Below are 26,231 nucleotides of genomic sequence, written 5' to 3'. Positions count from 1 at the left end.
AGGTATGCACCGACGACCAGGTAGCCGCCTTGCACACCTGGACCACTGACGCCTGATGGCGAAAGGCCCATGACGCACTAAGCGCCCGAGTGGAGTGCGCCTTAACAGGGAACGGGGGCTCCCGACCCTTAATAGAATAAGCCTGTACTACCGTCTGTCTGATCCATCTAGAAATGGTCGCGGCAGATGCAGGCAACCCCTTTTTGGGTCCATCTGGGATCACAAAAAGTGAATCCGTCTTGCGAAACGAGTCTGTCGTTTTCAAGTATACCCTGATCGCCCGGACCACATCCAAGGAGTGTAAAACAACCTCCCGAGGATGACTGGGCTTAGGACACAGGGAAGGTAACACAATTTCTTCATTCAGATGAAATTCTGAAACCACTTTTGGTAGGAAGGATGGATTCGGACGAAGAACCACCTTATCTCTATGAACCACCAGATATGGTGAACGACAAGATAATGCGGCCAGTTCTGACACCCTGCGTGCAGAAGTAATAGCCACCAAGAAGGCCACCTTCTGGGACAACGTAGGTAGAGGAATCTCCCTAATATCTTCAAAGGGAGGTTTCTGAAGAACCGACAACACTAAATTAAGATCCCAGGGGGGTAACGGCGCGTGCACTGGCGGAGCCAGATGTCGCACCCCCTGGATGAAATTCCGCACCAAGGAATGAGTAGCCAAAGGCTTCTGAAAGAAGATAGCTAATGCTGAGACCTGACCCTTGATAGTACTCAAGGCCAGTTTCTGCTCAACCCCTTGTTGCAGAAAAGCTAATATTCGACTAATCGAATAAGACCGAGGACGGAACCCCAAAGGTTCACACCATGCAATGTAGGACTTCCATGTGCGATGATAAATCTTTCTGGAAGTCGCTTTCCTTGCTTCAACTAGAGTAGGAATAACTGAAGCTGACAATCCCTTGTCCTTCAGCACCTGGGTCTCAATAGCCAGGCCGTTAAAGCCAGCGATCGTAAAGCAGGATGGAAGATCGGTCCCTGAGACAGTAGGTCCTCCCTGAGAGGAAGTCTCCACGGGACGTCCGCCACCAGTCTGACCACGTCGGCGTACCAAGCTCGACGAGGCCAGTCCGGAGCTACCAGAATTACTGGAATTCCTTCCTCCTCTATCCTGCGAAGAAGTCTTGGCAGCAACGCGAGAGGAGGGAAGGCATACATTAGCTGGTATTGCCCCCACGGGGCAATCAGTGCGTCTGCGGTTTCTGCTAGAGGATCGCGGGAGCGAGCCACGAATCTCTGAACTTTCCTGTTGAATCGTGATGCCAACAGATCCACATCCGGGGTGCCCCACCGTAGGCACAACTGGTGGAAAACGTCTGGATGGAGGGACCATTCCCCCTGATCCAGAGTCTGACGGCTGAGATAATCTGCCTGCCAATTCTCCACCCCCGGAATGAACACCGCAGAGATTGCTGGAACAAATCGTTCCGCCCAGCAAAGAATGCAAGCCACTTCTTTGGCCGCTCGGACACTCTTGGTGCCCCCCTGGTGATTGACATAAGCCACGGCCGTGGCATTGTCCGACTGGATCCGAACCGGGCTGCCCTGGAGCTGCTCGGTCCAGTGAATCAGACAAAGTCTGATCGCTCTCAGTTCCAATACATTTATCGATAACCTGGATTCTTCCGGGGACCAAAGTCCCTGGACAGATAACTGACCGAGAATTCCTCCCCATCCGGATAGACTGGCATCCGTGGTCACTGTCGTCCAATATATTGGCAGAAATGACCTTCCCTGGCTGAGCATCGGAGACCGAAGCCACCAGACCAGAGACTCTCTGGTCTGTTTGCTCAATCGGATCTGATTGTCCAGGGATTCCGGATTCCGATTCCATCTGAGAAGAATCTCTTGCTGAAGAATTCGGGTATGGGACTGGGCAAATGGGACTGCTTCGAAGGAAGCCACCATCAACCCCAGAACCCTCATGCAAGTTTGAAGAGAAGACCAGCTGTTGGATAGTAACAACTGGACTGCTGATTGAATCTTTCGGAGTTTCCCTACCGGAAGAAAAAAACTCTTGTCCTGACTGTGTCTAGAATTAGACCCAGATATTCGAGCCTCTGGGTGGGAACCAGAAATGACTTTTGCTGGTTCACCAGCCACCCGAATTCCTGTAAAGAAATCATAGTAATTTCTATGTTTTGTAGCAAGGTCTGAGGAGACTCTGCATGAAGCAGAAGATCGTCTAGGTAACCAAGGATCGATATGCCTCTTTGGCGCAGAAGTGCCAACATTGGGGCCAACACCTTCGTGAAGACCCGCGGAGCCGTGGCGAGACCGAAAGGTAACGCCACAAACTGATAGTGGTTCTCTTCTACGGAAAAGCGTAGAAACCGCTGATGTCCTGCGAAAATGGGAATGTGAAGATATGCGTCCTTGATGTCTATGGACGCTAGGACATCCCCTGGATGCAGGAAGGCTGCTACTGTGCGAATGGACTCCATTCTGAATCTTCTTATGTTGACAAAAGAATTGAGTGCCCTTAAGTCCAGAATTGGACGCACTTTGCCCTCTTTCCTGGGTATTGTAAATAGGTTTGAATAAAACCCTTGAAACCGTTCTGTCCAAGGAACGTGGACTACCACTCCTTGTTGTAGTAAATCTGTGACTGCTCTCCGCAGATCTTCTAAACGATCCGGGGATAGTCGGATATTGGAAGGGAAGAATCGCGCCGGTGGGAGAGATCGAAACTCGATCTTGTACCCTGACCTTATGACTTTGCAAACCCATTTGTCCGGGATTCTGGAAAGCCATGGATCCGGGAACCGGCGAAGACGTCCCCCCACCCCAGTTATGGGTGGGGGCGCACCTTCAGGCTTTGGACGGTTTATCTTCAGGTCTGGAGGGGGCGGGCTTTTGCTTGCCCGACCAACGACCCCTGACGCCTCCTGCAGGAGCTTTGGAGGACTTAGTTTTTTCACCCGCGGGACGAAAAAACCTCTTGTGAGCAGAAAAAGAAGGCCCTCGTCTTTGACGAGTTCCTTTACCTTTAAAATTTTGCGGTAAAAAGGTGCTCTTTCCACCCGTGAGATCCTTAATGATCTCATCTAAGTTGGCTCCAAATAGACGCTCTCCTAAAAAGGGGATATTAGCCAATGCTTTTTTGGAACCTTGGTCGGCTAGCCAACCTTTTAGCCACAGTGTACGCCTGAGAACCACTGCTGAGACTGATGCTCGCGCCAATAATGGAGTGGCGTCTAACGCCGCATCACACACAAACTGTAACCCCTGCATCATTTGTTCCAACAAATCTGATACCGCCTGAGGGACCTCTTCTAAGTCCCGGCGTAACCACTTGGTCCATTCAGTTACAGCCTGCGAAACCAGACCAATAGCTATTATAGGTCTGAAAGCTGATCCAATCAAGGAAAACATGGTGCGAGACATAGCTTCTATCTTGCGATCCACTGGATCTTTAAAAGACGGAGCGTCTTCTAGAGGAATAACCGTGGCTTTATTCAATCTAGCAATTGGTGAATCCACCACAGGTGGTTCTGTCCATTTCTTAATGAGGGTTTCCTCAAACGGATAACGCCTGTCAATGCGTTTAGAAATAGTAAAAGTGCGTTTTGGCAGACGCCATTCTTCTTCGATTGGATTGCCAAAACATTTGGGCAATGGAAAAACCTTCGCCACTTTGATGCGTTTTTTAGTCCCAAAAGGGATTTCAGTTTCAGCTATTTCCGATGGAATACCCTGTAACCTTAAGGTTTCTTGAACAGATACAATGAGTGCGTTTACCAACGCTTCCTCTCGGGCTATGGCGGATGCCGAAACATCCTCCTCGCTGTCTGAAGAGACAGGACCCGAGACACCAATCCCAGATGAAGTACCTGCAACTGCAGAAATAGGCTCAGAGTCTGAATCCGAGGTTTCAGATAATAAGGGGTTAGGCGGGGGTCGCTTTCTTGCGCCCTGTCCCTGACAAGCCACTTCCACCCGGGACACAAAAGTTTCCATAATAGCTGACAATGATTCAATTGTCAGTGGGGTGCTGGAGGATCCTGCAGACCCCTCGAGGGGATCCGGAGGAGATACATGAGTGGCAGGGTCCATGTTAATTCAGGACACCTTTGCCAGCAAAACAAAAAAACTTTTTTTTTTTTTTTTTGTGTGTCTCCCCCTAGCGCAATAGCGCCCCTCAGAGTACCTGCTTCTCGATCCCACAGAGAGAGAGAGGGACCCCCAAGGCTCACCAACCGATGCAGTGAAGTTTCCAACCAACTGCAGTCAGCGTCTGTCTTTTACAGACTGGAAGGAGCTGTTGCTTTTTCCCGGGTAGAAGGACGTGGCTCCGCCCCCTGTGTACGCCTTCCGGCGTTCCCAGCTCTCCACGAGGTAGCTGGGCTCACGAAACATGGCCGTCCCCATAGAAGAGACATAAGACTCCAAAAACATGGCGGCCGGCGTGACCTGAGGACATACATGCACTTGGTCTACGGCAAAATGGCGGCGGACCGCCGAAATCGTTTTCCCAGCACATCCACCTGCATCTCTGCTAAGAGGCGATATATGGATCTACAGGAGATACACTACAAATAAGGTAGGATTATACCTCCTATGTCTGCTGTAATGTTACAGTCTGCTGGGTAGAGTGTTAGTTCTCAAACCAAGTCCACTTCCCACAAACACATGCTGTATTACAAGGGGGACTTGTAAGTATCAGATATATACTGACCATATATGGAGGGGCCCATAATTCATACTGCCTCATAACGAGGAAAGAAAAAAAGGGAACGTTTACTCACCATACCGAACCGACAGGCACCCTCTTCACAATACCCTCTCCACCGGGGTGGGGGTTTGTGGACCACTCCGGACGCCTCGACTCTCTGGTTCCTGGCGTCCAAGCGAGACTTTTAACTCGCAAGGTCAGTCCCTCCACTGGGACTCTGTCGCGGCCGACCCAGCGCGGAGCTCTGGTCTGCACGCGCTCGTAGGCAGAAACCGGGGTGACCACTGGATCTCAACATCCAGCCCGTCGCCCGGCCCCGCATACTTACTTGAATGTGTCGCGGCCGACCAAGCGCAATGCCATGGTCTGCACGCGCTCGTAGGCCGGCTGGGGTGACCACAAGTGTCGCCCAGTCCGGCATTTTTGCTTGAAGATCTCACAGGAAAAACACTGGAGAAAAACTACCTAAAAAATGTCTTTTTCTTAAAGAAAAAAGTCTTGCCAGGACCAAAAGATCCCAGCAAGGAACTTAGGTCCTTACTCCTGACTAGACAGAAAAAAACTGATTCCCTGTAGCAGAGAGAGGGAGGATATACCCTCAGGGACTGCCCCTAAGGTGGAGCCAGAACGTTTTGTCTTTCTGCCTAGTCCTACTCCTGCGGAGACAACATAACCCAGCTCTTGAGAATCAAGAAGACTACGTCTGTCAATGAGCGATAGAGAAACACAGATCACTCGGTCCTGCTATGTAGGACCGTTGATCTGTGCTATTACACCACTAGCCACATCCAATGACAGTTAGAAGCACGCCCCTAGGGACACACCTCCACAGATCGCCGCCATTACGCGTTAACAACAAAAATCTTTCCTGTAGTTAGTAAACGCAATAACTTTTGCGCAAACCAATCAAAATACGCTTATTGTGATTTTTTTTTTTACCAAACATAGGTCGAAAACAAATTGCCCAAAAACGTAAAAAAAAAAAAAATTTGATTTTTACATTTTTTTGGGGGGAATTTCATATAAAAAAATGTGAAAAATAGTTATTTTTGCAAAATTGACGCTCTGTTTATAGCGCATGATAAAAAAAAAAAAAAAAAAAAAAAAAAAAAAAAAAAAAAAAAAAAATCGCACAGGTGATCAAATACCACCAAAAGAAAGCTCTATTTGTGGGAAAAAAAGGACATCAAATTAGTTTGGGTACAGCGTCACACGACCGCGCAATTGTCTGTTAAATTCACGCAGTGCCGAATCGCAAAATACCCCCTGGTCAGGAAGGGGGTAAAATCTTCCGGGGCTTAAGTGGTTAACTCAGAAGATCCAGGGCTGTAGAACACTTGACTCCTGACACTCAATTTAGCTCAAAAATCACTGAACAGCTCCCTTCAGCCCTTCACTGACCAAAGTAGCTCCTTGTCACTGCTTGTGCCGCTGCAACTCTTAACTCTGTACACTACACACTGTATGTCAGGGCCCAACCGCTGGCGCCCCCTCTAACACTTCAGGGTCCTCTGACTAGGCACCCCCTTTAACAGCTAGCTGACTCCTGGATCCCTAGAACCTTCTCTGGAGTGGTCCCCTCTACACTTGCCAGACCCCTAGGGGCAGTTCACAGTACTCATGACCTTGGCAGGCTTTCCTGGAACTGAACCCCTCTTCCTCCACTGGTCCTCGGCACACCGGATCCCTCCTGCAGCTCAACTCAGCATCCTCTGGATTCCCGGGCAGCCACCCAGAACACCCGATCCTTTTGACAGGAGGAGAGACAGCCATACTCTCCCTCCTGGGACTCTGCGTCATGCATTCCCCTCAAACATATACCCACTCCCAGAATCCTCTGCGGCAGAATCTGCCTTCTGGGGTAGATACAGGCCTGAATGTGTCTCTGATTGGATTTCCTCCACTGCCCAATGAGAATCCTCTCATGGAGCCAGTGGGGAGATTCCCCTCTCAGCAGACACACCTGGGAGACATGACAGCCCAGCTGAAATTATGGCCCTGCTGTTAGGCAGCCAAGGCCCACTATACTTTTACCTAGCGCCTACCCTGTAGGGTGCTACATACTATTTAGCAATTCCCAGAAGTCAAAAAAATTTGCTGTGTAAATAGCTGCTGATGTAAAAAAAAAAAAAATGGATAGTGACAGTGTTTATAAACATCGTTCAAAAGCGAGTTAGAAAGACAGACACAGTAACAATGGTAACTTTGTATGCACTCATTTCATTCATCTGTGGCGGCGATAGGCAAATCTGCCAGGGTTCAATTCGCCAAGAGTTCGGCGAATCTGGTTTACAACTCGACAAACCTGAACTCAGGAGGTGAAACCAAATTCTGTCTGTTTGTAAGGCCAATAGGCAAAATAGCACAAACAAATGGTTACTGCCCACACCTGCAACTGGTCTCTGCAGTAAGGAGCATTGGAATGCATGCAACAAGACACAAAAGGATTTCAAAAGGACAAGACAATAAGCACCAAAAGGGCAGTAAGTTGGGTACCAGAGATCTAGAAGCTACAATAAAAAAAAGACTACATCATTTAGAGAACAATCTTTTTAATGTTACTAGTAGGGCAGGGCCTACCATGGGTCCCGCTGGGTCCATTGGACCCAGGCAGCACTTGGAGAGGGGCAGCAAATTGACTCCCAAGATTTTTTTTTCCAGCGGTTTTATGTGTCATCAGTTTGCGGCGCGTTACAGGCTGCATTTCTCCATCTCATATTGCCGCCCGTAGTACAAACGATGAGTATAAGGAGGTGGAGTGTCTCCTCCAGGGGAACATCCCTCACGTGATTGTGGTGTGCGCAATGACGTCAGACATCAGCGCACTCCATCTCAAGCAGGGCAGGCTGGATGTTCTAGGGCAGTGGGGCAGACACAAGAGTGACAGGAGGACTGAGGACAGACAGTGGGTGTTTGTTGGACCAGTCTGGTTGTGAGTTTTGAAGATGAGGAGAACAGTATAAATATTTTCTAAATTTTATATTTAAATAAAATAATGGATGTGGGGGACTTTTGTTGGGCGTAATTTTTTTGGCCGGCCCTTTTTACTAGTCCTAGAACATTCCCAATTTTATTAAAAAAAACAAAAAAAAAAAAAACAAAACGTTTGAGATGCGATGAGAGCTTCTCAAGCTTCAAAAATATTTTTGATAGGCCAAAAGGACCTAATATTTAACTCCAAACCAGATTTGGAATTACATAATAATTTATTTCTCTCTGAGTGGGGAGTTCAATGCAATTTTGCATCTTAGGAACCAAAATCACTAGTAATGTTCAAGATTTCTCTTATTCTGTGAATAAACACTCAACTGCTTCTAGAAATGGGAAGCAATCTAAACATATGGCTCCCTATGGGATTTCAAACATTTTTTAAATAAACCTCTACTGGCAAGTCTTATAACTTTTCTAACAGTTTTCTTTTAAAATTGCCCTTATAGTTACTCCCGGTTGCCCTAGGCAGACTTCTGATAGCCAGTCCCATCCACCATTCTCCAGCACAGACCATACTTTCCACTTACGCTCTTTTTCAGACCTGCTATTCTCCTACTTGGTTTCCTCTCTTTTGTCTTAGTGCCGGTGATTTGCACTGCTAAGTAAATCACATGTGATGTCTGTACATTGAGAATTCAGCCATACAGATTGTATGGCTGAATTCGTATCGCATTCGAACCAAAGTCACACAGGACCCTTTTTTTGGTCTGCACCAGAATCAGATCGAATGAGTGTTCACACCTGTGTGATCCGATTCATGTTCGAATTGACAGTTCGCATGGCAATATGCAAACTGATCTGTGGGTGTTAACTTTGTATGGACACCCCCAGCGATCGCATATGGCAGTGTGAACTACCTGCGAATCGAGTGCAATGTGGGAACCTGCAGTGGATTTGCAGGGTTCCTGCATCGCACCACTGTGAACCGGCACCAGTGTTAATTTCGTCGACTTAATTAACACAATTTTAGTCAACTAAAATACAACTAAAACAATTCAGATGACTAAAATACGACTAAAACTAAAATGGCATTTTAGTCAAAAGACTATAACTAAAACTAAATTGAAATTTGCTGCCAAAATTAACACTGGTGCATGCTCAAAGCTTAATCCCATAAATAATAACATATTAGATTTTTCACTCCAGGACCAGCAGTAGTATATAAGGAGTTTGGAAATTGTAGAGAAATGCTTAAATAATGCATTACAAATTACAATTGAACTACACCCATTCGATTTTAGTCGACTAAAATGTAGGACGTTTTAGTCGACTAAAATGTAGGACGTTTTAGTCGACTAAAATGTAGGACGTTTTAGTCGACTAAAATGTAGGACGTTTTAGTCGACTAAAATGTAGGACGTTTTAGTCGACTAAATACGACTAAAACTAAAACACTTGCAGAAGACTAAAATGGAACTAAAACTAAAATGCCATTTTAGTCCTAAAACTAAGACTAAAACTAAATTGAAATTTGCTGCCAAAATGAACACTGACCGGCACTCCGTACTGGTTCCCTATATCAGTGATACATACACAACCCAGACATTCATAGATAATTGTAATTCTTCCATTTGCCAAACATGCATCGAGTTGTTAAATAATGTTCCGTTTTATTCTACTGTTGTATATAATATTTGGTGAAACAATGAAGGTATAAAGAAAAAACATAACTTTATCCTTGTTATTAAAAGATCAGCTTCTTGCCTGAACAAACTCTTAGAAAATATCCTGAAGCTACATGAAAGCCTTAACATCACACAAGAAAGTGTAGAAAGATGTAATCAAATGTTGCCAAGTATGAAGCAATTGAAAATGAACATCCACAGCACAGCGCCTCTATTCAGTAGTAGTCATTTACACATTGGAGACAGGCTTGAAGAAAGCAGACTTATTACACCCAGTGTTCCACAAACTATTTCATAATCCTAAGACTGCCTTCACTGCACAACCCATCCAGACTGGGGGTACAGCCAAGCTGCTGTTAAAGAGCAGTTGTTAGAGGAAAGCATACTTTTCACAGCCTGAATGGAAATGGAACATATCAGTAACAGATTTTTTTTTTATTTTATAAACTGCATAAATAAGAGACTGGGGTAAAGAAGAGAAATATTTTACCAGCTGCTCCATAGCCTCGGTTTCCTTTGACATTTTGGGTTCCTGCGGATTCCCTGAAAAATAAATGAACTCAAAGTTATTTCAAAGAAGGATTTTTCTTTTTTTTTCTCCAATACTCAGCTCCTAAAATGGACAAAGTCCATGTAGCATACTGCCCCATCTTCTTAGGTGCCCTGTAATGCTAGCTGTCATTTTGGACTGGGTGCCCCCCCCCCCCCCCCCAGCTGGCAGATGGCTGCCCTACACTGCAGGGAGCAAGGGGGGCAAGTGCTGGATGTTAGCGAAAGGAGCACATTGTCAACTCCTTGCTAGCTGTGGTGTCCGGCACCCGTGTGCCAAAAGTAGGGCATCCCGTCTGGCATTGCAGCTAGCATTACAGGGCACCTAGAATGATGGGAAAAAGAACACTTTCGCCTTCATCCCATCTTCCTAGGTGCCCTGTAACGCTAGCTGCAATAGAAAAAATTAATATTGTAGAAAAAGTGATCATTCTTCTTTAATATTCTGCAATGTTCTTCTGCGAAACTTTATCTGTACAATGTGCAATATATACAAGTTCTTCCATTTACACATATCGCTCTCTATATAATGACACAATGCATATGTCTGAATACTCTTAACCATGCGAGTGCCTTTTTTTTTTTTTTTTACAAATAAATTGGATGTTTTAAACTCTATTACGCCATGTGCCTGTACATTTCTTTATATACATGTGGCTCCTGGTCTGGAATGCCTCCTTGTTACAACACCCTAAGAAGTGATACCTGGCGGTCTCCTTACTTTGTGTCAAGCGTTTTGTGGCCTATCCAGTAGTTTGGGTGGCCATCGCAATCTGGTAAGCTGCTATTTGGTGGGCTCTTCCTTCCACGGGTGATCCTTTTTTGCTAAGAAGTACAGATTACATCCGCATGCTGGGACTTGTGGTTCCTTCTTCTTAGAACAAGTGTTTTTGTTTCCTTTTTCATTTAAGGACTATTATATGGACTTCACATTGTTTTGCTTCACTGTCATGTATATTGGGTTTTGATTTTTCAATTGTGGATAGCGCTACACATTTGTGTTTTATATCCTTGCTGTACTTACCTTCATGGGTAATGAGCCGTCAGTAAAAGTAAAGTAACACTTAAAAAAGTGCACTCTTTGCCGATCATTGCTGCATACTTTTATTGGAACTCTGCTTTTTATGGGAATAAAACCCTTTTAAAAAACTGTATTACGCTATCTGGAGCTTTTATCTCTTTTATACCTCTACTATACGCTGATCTATGGAGCGGTAAGAAGGGAATCATCACCTGCACATCCAGGAGGCACCACAAGGGGACCTACCGTGGCCCTGAGGGCCCACAAGCGTGATTGGCCTCAATATCGTATGAAATATGAGACCCATTACATCTGGTAAGTCACCCACCTTCTAATATATCACAGGATAAAAGGAAAACAGCACTTGCACTTTTAAGAAAAAAGTCACCATAAATTGTGGAAAATATCACTGTGCACTTTCATCTTATCATCCAGTTACGTATTTGAAGAAAACCATTTTGAACTGAAGGAAAACAACAAAAATTGGAACTTTCACAATCACTTATTTATTTATATCACGTGATGAACTTTTAAACACTATATTTTATATGTATTTTTATATATGCTTCTTATGTCACATTTTGATTCATTTACCACAGGATTTTATTAATTTATAATATTTATATAATTTTTCAAAGCATTGGGATCATTTCACATATTGTTTGCACAGTATCTGATCACACTTGTATATAAATACTAGCAAGCGCTCTAGATAGTTCGATATAGGACTATTTTTCTTCTTTAATGAGCCGTCAGTGCCCACACACCCGATGCAGCGGTCCGGGGGATTTTTGAAATCCTCACTTCTCTCCCTAGTCTCTCTGCAGCGTTTCTAAGGCACAGAGATGCTCTGAACTAGAGCTGCACGATTAAATCGTATGAAAATCGCGATCTCGATTCACCCCCCTGACGATCTAAACCTGACATTTCCTCGATTCTTTGCATAGCAGAGAGAACAGCTGTGGAAAAAAAAAAAAAAGCCTCCCGGCAAACGCCTATCAGCATTAAAGTCTCCCAGTAACTATAAACAAAAATGATTACATTGTATCTTTTCCTTCCCTCTGCCAGGGAGAAGAAGTTTAACCTCTTAAAGACTAGACCTTTCTCTGACACTTGTTGCTTGCAAGTTAAAATCAGTTTTTTTTTGCTAGAAAAGTACTTAGAACCCCCAAACATTTTATATATTTTTTTAGCAGAGACCCTACAGAATAAAATGGTGATTGTTGTAATATTTTATGTCACACTGTATTTGCGCAGCAGTCTTTCAAACGCAATTAATAGACTTTAACGAATAAAAAAAAAAAAACGTAAAGTTATCCCAATTTTTTTGTTACACAGAGAATCGTGATCTTTATTCCAAGCTAAAAAATCGTGATTCTCATTTTGGCCAGAATCGTGCAGCTCTACTCTGAACCAGCACTGACAAATCAGAATTCCTGGACCATTGCACTGGTTGAGTGGGCATTGACAGCGCATCACCCACAGAGGTAAATACAGCGGGCACCGGGGATGAGGAGGATTGACTGTTAGTTCACATTTTCACTTGTTTCTGAAAAACATGAACTTACACTTTAAACCTTTTGCTGTTTAAAAAAATCATTTTAGGCCTGGAGATTAGTAACCCTCTTAAATTTTATAAATTTCATAAAAGCATTGGCCCTTATCACTAAAATAGTGCTGAGTCAAACCCTTTAGGTTACACAATATTGCCGCAAATTTTTTATTTATTTTTTTATTTTTTCAGAAAAACACAAGAAAGTCAATTTTAGGGCACACAAATGCAGTATCCAATTTTATAGTAAAATATAAAAAGGGGAGGTTTTGTCGAGTATATAGAGATACTTAACATGTCAGACTTTAGAATTGCGAGTGTCTATGCGGTCTAGCGTCAAACTGGCCATACACTGATTGAAATGTGTCCATTCAGCAGGAACTTCCTTTACCAGACTGAGCTGTCCAGTAAAAGTGGCAGGTAGAGGGTTGAGACAAACCATTTACCACTGACAGGGGTTCATTAATGTAAAACCTTTATCCCAAAAGGAAATAACTGTTGCTGTAACTGTTTAAAGTGTTAGTTAGAGCCCCACACCAGGCAAAAAATATTTTTTTACTAAAACCATTTCCCATACACCTCTAACACATGGTACCAAGAGTGTTTTCCTCCTTACCTTGTGAAGGCAAATATACTCCCCTAAGTCCCCCTTCCAGGTTCCTCACTGCTATTGGTGTTGGGTTGGGGAAACACAACTATGTCGCAGAAAAATAAAAATACTGCTGTGTTAATGAGGTAAACCACCAGGAGACCCTATCTCAAAACGTCTCAGGACTGAGCACAGTAGCCTGAAATGTGTCAAGGCACGTATCTGCTGTATGTGGACTCCAATTTGTTCCTTTGTGTATGGAACTTACAGTTTGACAAAGCTGTGGGGTACACCGAGTAGTGAGGCTCAATGCCAGTCACTAAGCCTGGCAATGGTATTTGCTTTACTGCAGTGTTAAAATATTAGTGACTTAATGACTGAGTGTTTGTGACTGACTGCAGCATACATGTCAGGTTTGCTTTTGTCCATTGTAAAATAAATATTCCAAAATTTCAGAATCTAGATCAGTGGTCACCAAACTGTGGCCCTTCTACTTAACTTTATCCAGTCCTTGGGGCACAGTTCCTTCTACTGAAAAGCAGCATTATTCCTCTCACTGACCCCAACAATGGAGCATAATTTTTCCCACTGACACCAATGATGGGGCACTATTCCTCCCACTGATATAAAAGGAAGGGGCACTATTCCTCTCACTAATATCAAAGATGGGGCACTATTCCTCCCACTGATATAAAGGAAGGGGCACAATTCCTCTCACTAATATCAAAGATGGGGCACTATTCCTCCCACTGATATAAAGGAAGGGGCACTATTCCTCTCACTAATATCAAACATGGGGCACTATTCCTCCCATTAATTACAATGGTGGGGCCCTATTGCTTCCATTGACGCCAACAGTTAAACAAGATTCCTCCAACTGATATAAATGATGGGGAATGCTTACTACCACTGACACCAATTATGAACCACTATTCCTCCCACAAATACCAATGACGGGGCACTATTCTGACTCCTGCTGACCACATGCACAATGTCTTTTTTTTTTTAAACACCACTGACCACCAAGCCTTAGAAATGGTCTACTCCCACTGATGCTGGAGCAAATTTCTACTCCCAACTGCCCACAGTCCGGCCCCCCTAAAAGCACAGTAAAAATTGTCCCTTTGTTAAGTTTGGAGATCCCTGATCTAGATTATAAAACATCACATGTATTAGAAATGCTATACACGGTGGCAAGTGTTTTCTTGTTTAATCCTCGAACAATTTTTTTTTGTTCTAAGCTAAAGCTGGCCAGTCCCTTTCATTCAGTCTGCAGGCTGAATTAAAAAAAAATACAAAATTCCCTTAATATCTATGCCCCATAAAGGCATATCCCTTTTCTACAATTTTAAGATAAGCTTAATTTCTGCAAGTTTAGCCCCCATATCAAAAATGGGAAGTTGACATTGGTAAAAGCTATACTAAGTCCCAGTGGCAATGCGCATTTAAAGCAGTTTACAACACTTCTAGATGTGTAGCACATTAGGAACTTTTACAAAAAATAGCCTGGAGGTGGTATCTTACAGATGTCCACATTTTCACAATCCAGTTTTTCACTGTGTTGGAGAGATTGTGGAGCTGTTGGTAATATTATGCATATGTTTTGGTCCTGTAAACATCTTACCAGTTTCTGGAACAGTATTTTTTGCTGTATTTCCAGCATTACTGGTATACTTACCCCTCCTAACCCCGCAATGGCAATACTGAACCTTGGCATCGACAATTTCCCCCATCCCACTGCACGGTGGTCACTCACATCCTGCTAGCAGCTACGTCACTCATAACAAGAGGCTGGAAATCCTCTGAATATTTCGGAAGTCCTCGGAATCATACAAACCAATCATCTATATGAATTATTTCTTGCTAACAAATGTGGTTATAAAAGTAAATTTGACTCACAATGGAATATATGGAAAGATTGGTTTATGACACAGTAATGATACTTGACATCTCCTCAGTATTGACCCTTTTTTTTTCCCAATGATTGTTCAGAATTTGTTCACACCTTCATTTTATACCTTCTAATCTGTTCCCTCTCTTTACTAGTTTCACTTGATTCCTCTTTTGTCATTTACATACCCTGTCGTCGGTAAAGCAGACCTGAATGTCATTTCTCTTTGTAGATTTAAACTTAACCTGTGAAACTGTAAACATTTTGATGGTTATTCAATTTATACCTTTTGGTACTGTCTTGCACTCTTATGTTTTATGCAAATATTCAATAAAAAATTTAAAAAGAAAAAAAAAAAAAAAAAAAAAAAAGAAGAATTTACAAATAGGTTTCTATCCACGCTATACAGTGCAGATGGACAACCAGAGATGTGCTTATTTTATTCTTACAGTCACCGCAGGTGACATTCAGAACACCATAACAGGGGCTGTAATTGACTGGACAGCCTCTATTTGGCCAAAAATGTTCTGCCCACCTCCTTTGCTTTTTTAGAATTGAAGAATGATGGGAAGGAGGGGGTTTACAAGGGCCATCCTTGCAGCAAATTTTGTCTGGTTCATTAGGAACCAGCCAAAATTCATATAGTAAATGGCCAACTTTAGATTCTCAGACCATGTTTAGCAGTGTCAGTATGTGTCAGTTAGCTGGGAAATAACTCTAATTTTTCTCATTGACTGCAGGCCTGAGAACCAACACACAGTTCTACATTCCTAATTCTCTGCTGCAAGGTTAATTTATGTTCTCACAGTAAAAGGCATTTTACATTTGGACTTTTAAAGCCATATTGCGGTTACCAATAAGTCCAAAGAATAGGAAAAAAAAAAAAAAAAATATTCTGGAAGCAAGCCATCCTTTTACCCAAGTAGTACATTTTGTATGTACACTGTGTTGTGTCTGTCTTTAATACAGTATATGCTGATCATAGACCACCCCAATGATTATTAATAATAATTAGAACTTGTTCTTATTCTTCTATGGAGGAATTAAAACCAACATACATGCAGGATGGATGAATATCACCGATTGTGACCTCCACATCATCGCTGTCAGTGTCGCTGTCCTCTTCGTCATCACTGAAGCTCTGAGTGATCTGTACAGAATATAGATTTTTTTTTTCCATTACATTTTTATTGAAAAGGTTTTCAAGGTACAACAGAACAGATATAACGATTCACAAAATAGGGTTACATACAATTGTTACATTGATGTATTGTGTACACTGAGCTTACATCATTGTAGGGTAGGAATGGTGCGGTAATTTGCATCTGCACATTAGGGAACAGGTTGAGAGATGGGATATATAAAAAGGGGGGGGGGGGGGAGGGGACAGAATATAGATTTTGTATGTCAGTATTTTAAGTTCTGCTAGCCCTACTGAAAGCCAGCATAGGCCATGAGGCACACAAACATACTAGGACTTCCCTTACCATCACTCGTTTAATATACTGGGGCAATAAAACACATAAGTAAACAACTAAAATCATTTTTGCATAACCCCGTTAGAAAGAGTTCCTACATCAAAATACTGACCAGGAAATCAGTGCCATTCTTTCTCATGGAAAATGTTCTCGTCCCTTTTCATGTTCCTATTTTATCAATCAATTCCATGTATCATTTTCAAAGACTATAGCTTATTAACCTCTCATCTCATCACACCCACTTCCTTTTTGTAGGCTCTCAGTTAAAATTTATGGCATTCGTTTTGGGTTTTCTTCCCCACGTCTGTGCACCCAAGCTGGCAAAGCAGTCTGCCACCTGCAAATGTATTCCTAGAGACAAGACTGAGTAGAAACAACATGATGGCACCCAACCCACCCAAACCACCCAAACCAGCAAATGGCAAGTGGTGGATGCTCTATTAACATTTTATACAGCATGGGCACCCCTGCTCCATGTCTGGATGCAGACCAGATCACACAAACAGGACTTACTGAATGCTTCCTTTGAAGCTAATATAATCATTTTTGTGGAATCATCTGGATTGTCTTCCTCAAGGAAGACATCTTGGCACTGGGCTAGGTAGTTCTAGCTGGATACCAGCTGGGCCTGACCCTTTTCAAAGTCTCTAGGCTATTACTTCTCTACTGCCCTACCTCATCTCATCAGGCCTAGACACTACATGTACTAATAATCCACTGTGATCACAAGTTTGCTATGAGACAGTCAAGGCAGAGTATCCAACACATAGAAATATCAGATCCACTTAAAACTCATTTTGCATTTTTGCAGCATTACGGCAGCCCATTGAAATCAATGCACCAAAACATCCTTTATGCTTTTGGAAAGGCAAGAGAGAGGCATTGAATGTCACATAAAAAGGTGCTTCAAAAGCTTCACCTTGAACATTTGTGTGAGCCTAAACAGAGCAAATGGGTTTTATCTAAATTGTGGGCTGATGTTATTCTGTCAGATCGAGATTTAATGTTACTGATGAACAGGTCTGATAAACTTTAGAGCAGGAGTATACCCAAGTATTTTTTAAATCAGGAAAATTGCCTCCCATAAAAAAAAATGCTATAAGCGCACTAGCACTTCATTTTAAGAGCATCTGCAGTTTTCCCTTAGTCCCCTTGTAAAGTTATGCAAATATATGTTGAAACTGTCAGTTGAAAGGAGAAGTCCACCTTTGATAACAAATCTTAAAAAAATCCACAGAGCCCCATATGGCCGGGTCATCCATTCACTGTGAATGGCAAAAGTTACGTCAGCCTTTGCAGCTGTTTGCTTGAAGTTTTCGAAGAACTACAATGACGCTGTTGATAACTCTCGGTAGTTCCTCCATATATCCATATATACAGTGGGTAAAATTAGTATTGAACATTTTTCTAGGTGAATAGATTTCTAAAAAGGTGCTATTGACATGCAATTTTCACCACGTCGTAACAACTCATGCAATCCATACACTGTTGGGGGCCATAATCCAGAAGTGGAAAGAACATTTCACCATAAACCAGCCACGACCAGGTGTTTCTCGCAAGATTTCTGACCAAAGAGTGAAAATAATCAGAAGAGTTGTCCAAGAGCTAAGGACCACTCGTGGAGAACTTCAGAAAAGACCTGGAATTAGCAGCTACAATTGTTTCAAAGAAAACAACAAATAAAAATGCACTCAACTGCCATGCCCTGAATGCACGCTCACCGCGCAAGACTCCAATGCTGAAGAAAAAGCATATTGAAGCTTGTTTAAAGTTTGCTGCACAAAATTTACACAAGCCTGTGAATTACTGGGAGAATAAAGTCTGGTCAGATGAGACCAAAATTGAACTCTTTGGATCCCAAAATAGACGCCATGTTTGAATGTCAAATAGCACTGCACATCACCCCCAAAACACCATACCCAACAGTGAAACTTGAAGGTTGGAACATCATGGTTTGGGGCTGTTTTTCAGCATAAGGTACTGGCAAACTTCATACCATAAAAGGAAGGATGAATGAAAGAATGTGCCAAGACATTCTTGATAAAAATCTGCTGCCATCTACCAGGATGATGAAGATGAAACAAGAGTGGACATTTCAGCAAGACAATGATCCCAAACACAAAGCCAAGGAAACTCTCAAATGGTTTCAAACAAAGAAAATAAAGCGGTTAGAATGGCCCAGGCAATCCCTTGACTTGAATCCAATAGAAAATCTATGGAAAGAACTAAAGATCAGGAGTTCATAGAAGAGGTCCACGGAACCTTCAAGATTGGAAGACTGTTTGTGTGGAAGAATGGGCCAAAATCACGCCTGAGCAATGCATGCGACTAGTTTCTCCATACAGGAGGCATCTTGAAGCTGTCATTACCAACAAAGGATTTTATACAAAGTATTAAATAAATTTCAGTTAGAGTGTTCAATACTTTTTCCCTGTGTCATTTCCTTTTATTACACAATTTAATTTCTGAACTTATTTATTTTGTTTTATTTCTTTATATATGGATTGCATGGGATGTTACCGATACAGTATTTCATGTCAATAGCAAATTTTGAAATTTACCTAGAAAAATAGTGACGTTTTCAATACTTATTTTACCCACTGTAGATCATTGACTTTGGCTACTTGAGCTGGGGGAATTGAGCTGGGGGAATTTTATTTTACCTGCCCATATATATCGCCACTGTATGATATTCTAAGGTGTTAGAGCTACTTGGTGCATACCTGTGGTATTGTTTGGAATGTTTATCTTTAGGTTTATGCTATGTTACATTTTGCTGCCTTTGTTGAAACAGAGATACTTGCCTCTGATTTATGGCTCCTTTCACATGGGTGGTGCGCCTGACGGAGTCCGTTCTGCTCAGCGGGGGATTGATCCGCCGATCCCCCGCTAAGCAGGTGAATGACAGCTCTGTCTCTGCTCTGTGTGCGGAGATGGAGCTGTCAGATCCCCGCTCTCCTCTATGGAGAGATCAGATGAGAATGGATCGTCTGTCCGTTTTCATCTGATCCGATCCTCCAGACGGATGGAAAATAGGGTTTCCATCCGTCTGGATTTCACCGGCAGGATCTGATCGGATAGTAGCAGCAGGTGTCAGCGGAAAGGTCTCCGTTGACATCCGCTGCTCTATAGGGATGCATGGAGTATCCGATCAGGTCCGCCTGAAAAACAGAGGCGGATTGGAAAGCTTGTGCGAAAAGGGGCCTCTGGCTCCCACACTCACCAGGGCGACTTCCTTGTGGTGCTCCTTCTACTGTTGGGTCTGGGTGAATTCCGGGGTGAGTATCTATCGCACTGGCCACGTGGTTTTTCTACACAGCATATAGAGAGATATACCTCTGCATTTTGACATGTATATTCTTCATATGCGTGTGTACACAAGTATATATGTACAGTATATAGATATGGTACTTTATTTGTATATTATTGCTCATGTTCTATCTTTTGCAGATTATTACTCCTAAAGAAGTGGCTACCCTGTGAATTCTGTTGAGTAATACTGGATAAACATCTAATATAGACCCCTCAACTGATGGGGTATTAAGGAACCGCATCCAGTCTTGAAGGAGTACCTTTTCCTGTATCAATTTTAAATCATACTTTTCTTTGTCTAGTATAGTGTTGATTTTAGAAATTTTGTAATAAAATATGGATGATTTTAAACTATGAACTACCTTTGGTTGTTATGTCTATGGTGGTACCATGAAAGTCCTCAGTGCCTCTGTAAAATTTGCATTCTCGGTTTGCTCTTGGTAGATCATTGAGCTTCCTGTAAGAGTGTACAGTAACTGCCTGCCCATATTGGAGGAACAGGCAGGCAGCTACACATAGTCTACAGGACCATGGCATTACACACACAATAAGCTGATCATGTGTAAAATGCTTTACAGGTCCCTGACAAAAAAAAAGATATAAAAGCATTTTTTTAACTTGCAAAAAATATAAAAAAAGAGTACTTATTTTTTTACAAAAGTGAACTTATCCTTTAAATCTATCTAATGCAGCTTCCTGTGATTGTGTAGCATGATGCCGCATTGCTCCTAAATTCAGAGAAAAGTTGCCACTCATGTAGGCTGTGCCTGCCTACACTAAAGTGGGGTGAAATTTTTTTGCAGGGGGCGGTCATCAGCATGGTCACTGCCGATTCACAATTCGTTCTTGATGACACCTAGTCTGAGAGCTGCAGCGTTTGGAAGTGGGAACATGTGGGACACAAATGAAGAAGGATTTTGGTCAGTCAGGGAATGCAAAGAAGTGTTTTAATTTGCTTTAATTTACTTTATGAAGCTTATGCATCCTACACCGACCAGCCATAACTTTATGACCACCCACTTTTTATTGAGAGTAGATCCCCTTTTGCTGTTAAAACAGCCCTGACCTGTTTAGGCATGGTCGCCAATTAGACCTCTGTAGATATAGTGTGAGATCCTTTGAGTTCTGTAAGTTGTGAGATGGGGCCTTCATGGATCAACCTCAAACTCGTTGTGTTTCTTGAACCATTCTTGCAGTGTAGCAGGGGACATTATCCTGCTGAAAGAGGGCACTACCATCAGGGAATACCACTTCAATGAAGAGGTGTACTTGGTCAGCAACAATGTTTAGGTAGGTGGTCCATGTCAAAGTAACATTCCTATGAATGGCAGGACCCTAGTTTTCCTCGCAGAACATTGCACAAAGCATCACACTGCCTCCACCAGCTTGCCTTTTTTCAGAGTGCATCCTGGTATCATCTCTCCCCAGGTAAGCGAAGCACACGCACCTGGCCGTCTACATGATTTAAAAATAGGATTCATCAGACCAGGCCACCTTTTTCCATTGCTCTGTGGTCCAGATCTTGTGTGCCCATTGTAGGTGCTTTTGGCTGTAGACACCGGTCAGCATGGGCACCCTGACTGGTCTGCGGCTACACAGCCCCATACACAGCAAATTGCAATGCCCATTTTTTCTGCTTTCACTACATCAACTTCAGGGACAACATGTTCACCTGTTGCTATTGTAACAACATAATCAGTGTTATTCACTTAGTCTAAACAAGTATCAAATCCATTTACTAGACACAAATCAGCCACGTCATCATGACTACTAGGAGGTTGCCATACAGAAGCTTTTAGTTCTACTTTCAGGCTTTGGGGATGCCAGCAAAAAGGATAAAACTTTTGCACTGGGTGAGTAGGAAGGTAAGGTACAACTGATTTTCATGTTGTAAGATCTGTAAAAAAAAACAAAAAAACACCTTTCTTCAAGGAGCTGAAAAATAGATAGCAGTAAGGCTTCTTTCACACGGTCCGCCTCCGCAGGCGGATCCGTGTTTGCTCAGTGGGGATCGATCCGCGATCCCCGCTGAGCCAGGCGGATGACAGCTCCGTCTCCGCTTGCAGAGCGGAGAGGGAGGTGTCTCAGCACCCGCTGCCCTCTATGGGGGATCGGAGGAGAGCGGACCGCTTGTCCGCCTTTATCAGATCCGCTCCGCTCCGATTACTGAACGGATGGAAAAATAGGGTTTCCATCCGTCCAGATTTCAGCACAGGATCGGATGCGGATGGCAGCGGGTGTCAGCGGAGGTGACCTCCGCTGCCCCATAGAGCTGCATGGAGGATCCGATCAGATCCGCCTAAAAAACTGACAGGCGGATCTGATCGGACCGCCCGTGTGAAAGAGCCCTAAGTGTGTAATAAAGTGAAAAAAAAAAAACACTTACATAGAAGAGACCTGTTTATATTGTAGCATTATGGCCTCCATACTACAAATACTACTGCCAATTTAAAGTGCAGGAAGCTCTTTAGTGTAAAGCAGGCATGTCCAACCTGCGGCCCAGAACTGCAGGCAATGCGGCCCACTGTCCCCTGACAAATTTTTATTTTTTTTGCTGGGGAGGAAGGAAGTCGAGTCAGGGGCACGCCCAAAGCAGCTTCCAACTAACTGTAGACAGAGGCTGCCTCAGAATGGGGGGGGGGGGGTGCGAGCGCCGGATTACAAACAGAGCGGGGATCTCCTGCTTACCCGGCGGCCGCTGTCATACGAAGCCCCGCCTCCTGAACTGGCTCCTATGATAGAAAGCACATTGGTGACACCCATCATAGGAGCTGGTCCAGGAGGTAGGACTTTGCATGAAAGCAGTCGACGGGTAAGCGGAAGATCCCCGCTCTGTAATCCAGCGGCTCTCCTCTCTCTTCATTGCAGACTGCATTGAATGGGCACGCACTGGTGAGGCTTCATTGGATGGGCAGGCACTGGTGAGGCTTCATTGGATGGGCAGGCACTGGTGAGGCTGCATTGGATGGACGCGCACTGGTGAGGCTGCATTGGATGGACGCGCACTGGTGAGGCTGCATTGGATGGACGCGCACTGGTGAGGCTGCATTGGATGGACGCGCACTGGTGAGGCTGCATTGGATGGACGCGCACTGGTGAGGCTGCATTGGATGGACGCGCACTGGTGAGGCTGCATTGGATGGACGCGCACTGGTGAGGCTGCATTGGATGGACGCGCACTGGTGAGGCTGCATTGGATGGACGCGCACTGGTGAGGCTGCATTGGATGGACGCGCACTGGTGAGGCTGCATTGGATGGACGCGCACTGGTGAGGCTGCATTGGATGGACACGCACTGGTGAGGCTGCATTGGATGGACGCGCACTGGTGAGGCTGCATTGGATGGACACGCACTGATGAGGCTGCATTGGATGGGCATGCACTGGTGAGGCTGCATTGGATGGGCACTGATCAGGCTGCATTGGATGGGCAAGCACTGGTGAAGCTGCATTGGATGGGCACCGTTTAGGCTGCATTGGATGGGCGCGCACTAGACTGCAAGTGCCGTGCAATCTCCTGGCTGCCGCGGGACACTTAGGATGCCTGCAGTCAGTGTCAGAGCCGCTGCTTCCTGTATAGTTCTGGCTCTGTCACAGGCGGAGTGATATGAAATGCACCCCTTCTCCGCCTGTGACAGGAACCATACAGGAAGCAGCGGCTCTGCTCTCTACTGCAGCCGCTGCCTCTCCAGCAGTACCCGACGTCATGACAGCAGTAACCGCATGACCAGCAGTAACCGCCAGCAGTCTACAAAATAAGTAGAAAAAGTATGTGCATTAGCGTGTGTAAATTGTTGCAATATGTTTTTTAATAACTAGTTGTATTTTGTCATAATATGTCATGTCATTGTTTATACATGTATGAATAAAGACATGATATTTTCTGGCTGCCTAAGTCATATGTGCTGGGGGTGCAACTATCCCCCAGCACATAACTGTAAATATCCCCCTGTGTTTCTGACTCCTACCAGCACGATCACTTCAAATTCATTGAAGTGGTCATGGTGGTTAGAGTGTTCCTTTAATATCTCTCAGAAGAAGTAAACCTCTGTATACAGATTTCATTTTATTTGATCATCCTCTAGTTGTGTTAAATTAATGCGTGGGGGGGGGGGGGGGGTGGGAGCGGTGGAGCGGAAAGGACACAGGGGCGTTTTATTACTTATATACCTTAACTATAGTATATATTTTTTATGCGGCCCGAGAAAATTTCTCTACACTCAATGTGGCCCAGAGAAGCCAAAAGGTGGGAAACCCATGGTGTAAAGTAAGAAAAATTAAAGATGATAGACAACCTTATCATGCTTGTTCGCAGCCCGCTGATTTTGCAAACACATGGTGTTGTTTGCGGCGGCCATATTAGTTTACATTGGGGAGAACTTTGACCCATGACACAGCCATCAGGTGGAACGGGACAAACAATTGAAACATTGCAGCACATGGACATACCCCCTACCCTATAAATAGACCTGAGCTGGCAGCCATTTCACATTCGGCTTTTTGTCAGTGTAGGGAGAGGTCTGCTGTATGCACCAGGGACAGATAGTCAGTGACACAAATCGCTCTGTTGAGGTCCACAAAAGTAATTTTTAAGGGCTGGTATTTGGTATAGGTGTACTGTCTCTTGTCAGTGTAGGGAGAGGTCTGCTGTGTGCACCAGGGACAGATTCGTCAGTGACACAAATCGCTCTGTTAAGGTCCACAAAAGTCATTTGTTATAGGTGTGCAGTGCACTATATAGGGGTGTAATCCACCTATAATATACTTTGTAATATAGAAAGCATATTATAGTGGATTTGTATTGTGCAGCATTGTGACTGGTGTGTTGAGCGTTTCTGCAGCAATACTACAAACAGTGACAAAAGCACTTTTAAAGTATTAGAACTGGTGTGATAGACCAGTGGCCCCCCCCAATACCACATATTGAAGCGGGGTGTTATATACCTTGTTCCACATATACTGCCCTTCTCTAGAGACTTTTGTCACAGGGTAATTTAAAAAATGACAGGCAGAGGAAGAGGCAGGCCCTTACGCAGGGGTGGTAGGGGTAGAGCAGGAGCAGTAGGCCGGTGCCAAATTGTGAAGTTTCAAAAGGTGCGTTCGATTACATCAAAGGACGCACCAGACTTGGTTGAGTGTCTCACTCAGCCTTCCTCTTCTGCACCCTCCTCATCCTCTCTATGTACACCCGCTTCACTCTCTGCTGTGTGCACCCCCAAAGACACCACCAGCAACATATACCCTCCGCTTGAGTCACTGGAATTATTTTCTGATCCATCACAAGACATTTGCGATGCGCAGCCATTGTTGGCATCGGATCAGGAAGAGGAGGTAGCAACAGCCGCCACTCAGCAGTCTGACGACAGTACCCAGATCAGCCCAGGGAGGTTGGTCCCCGCTGTTGCTGCCTACTCCGAGATCTCGAATGTTAGTGGTGGGAAAGGTGACGTGGATGAGGAGGTGTCTATGGATGTCACAAGGGTGCCCACAAGAGAGGAAGAGGAGGGGAGTTCAGAGGAAAAGACGGACCAGCAGATAGGGAGGAGAAGCAGGCGGAACTTGCATTGCACAGGAGGGACAAAGCAGACTGCAAATGTATCAAAATCGAGCCATCAACCATGTACGGTCACATCTGGGGTTCCCAGGACGCCGGCACATGGCTCCGCAGTGTGGGATTTTTTTAATGTGTCTGCTGCTGACAATAGGGTTGCCATCTGCAGCCTTTGCAGTCAACCCATAAGTCGCGGTAAGCCCAACACTCACCTAGGGACGACCGCCTTAAGAAGGCACCTGAACTCCCATCACTGAGTCCAGTGGGAGCAACGCCGTCAGAACCCACAAAGCCACACTCCAGGCTCTCACCATCCAGCCTCTTCTCTCTCCTCACAATTGTTCTCCACTCCACCTTCCATCATGCCGTCCTCACGTTGTTCTGGAAAAAGGCAGGCTTCCATGGCCCAAATGTTGGAGCGTAAAATAATGACGACGCCGGATAACCCTCTTGCCCAACGGTTGACTGCTGGCTTGTTGGAACTGATAGCCTTCCAATTACTGCCATATCAACTGGTGGACTCGGAGGCCTTTCGGAAATGTGTGGCCATTGGAACACCACAATGAAAGGCCCCTGGCAGGAAATATTTCTTACAGAAGGGCATTCTAGAGCTGTATGGCCATGTTCAGCGGCAAGTGAATGTATCTCTGGCACACAGTGCCGGTGCCAAGATACATCTGACCACAGACACATGGTCAGCAAACACGGGCAGGGAAGGTATATAACAATTACTGCCCACTGGGTGAACCTTCTGACGGCCGTCAAGCATGTAAATCCGTGGAACCCGTGTAGATTTAGTTTTACTGCCATGGATTGCATGCAGGCCTGCCTCTTCTCTTCCTCCTACTCCATCCTCCCTCTCCTCCTCGGCTGACTCCTCCTTTTCCGCTGCTACCGTCTCTTCTGCTGTGCCACCTAAGATCCCCAGAACCTATTCCACATGCCAGGTGAGACGTCGCCATGCTGTGCTGCGTCTG

At 44.3% G+C, this 26,231-nt stretch overlaps 1 protein-coding gene across 1 annotated transcript in view; it reads right to left on the bottom strand.

The window, feature by feature from the left end:
* Window positions 1-26,231, bottom strand: part of LOC309560084 (uncharacterized protein) — a gene marked incomplete at both ends in the record, with an annotated part of 78,301 nt that overhangs the window by 39,238 nt on the left and 12,832 nt on the right. The window contains 2 exons of the mRNA XM_082263604.1: window positions 9,803-9,855; window positions 15,973-16,064. Coding sequence (XP_082119730.1) covers window positions 9,803-9,855; window positions 15,973-16,064 — 145 coding nt within the window. The remainder of the gene's footprint in view (window positions 1-9,802; window positions 9,856-15,972; window positions 16,065-26,231) is intronic.

This window comes from Pelophylax lessonae, assembly GCF_965119305.1.
Source record: "Pelophylax lessonae genome assembly, chromosome: 7".
Lineage (NCBI taxonomy): Eukaryota > Metazoa > Chordata > Amphibia > Anura > Ranidae > Pelophylax > Pelophylax lessonae.
This window is presented reverse-complemented; position numbering and strand designations above follow the sequence as displayed.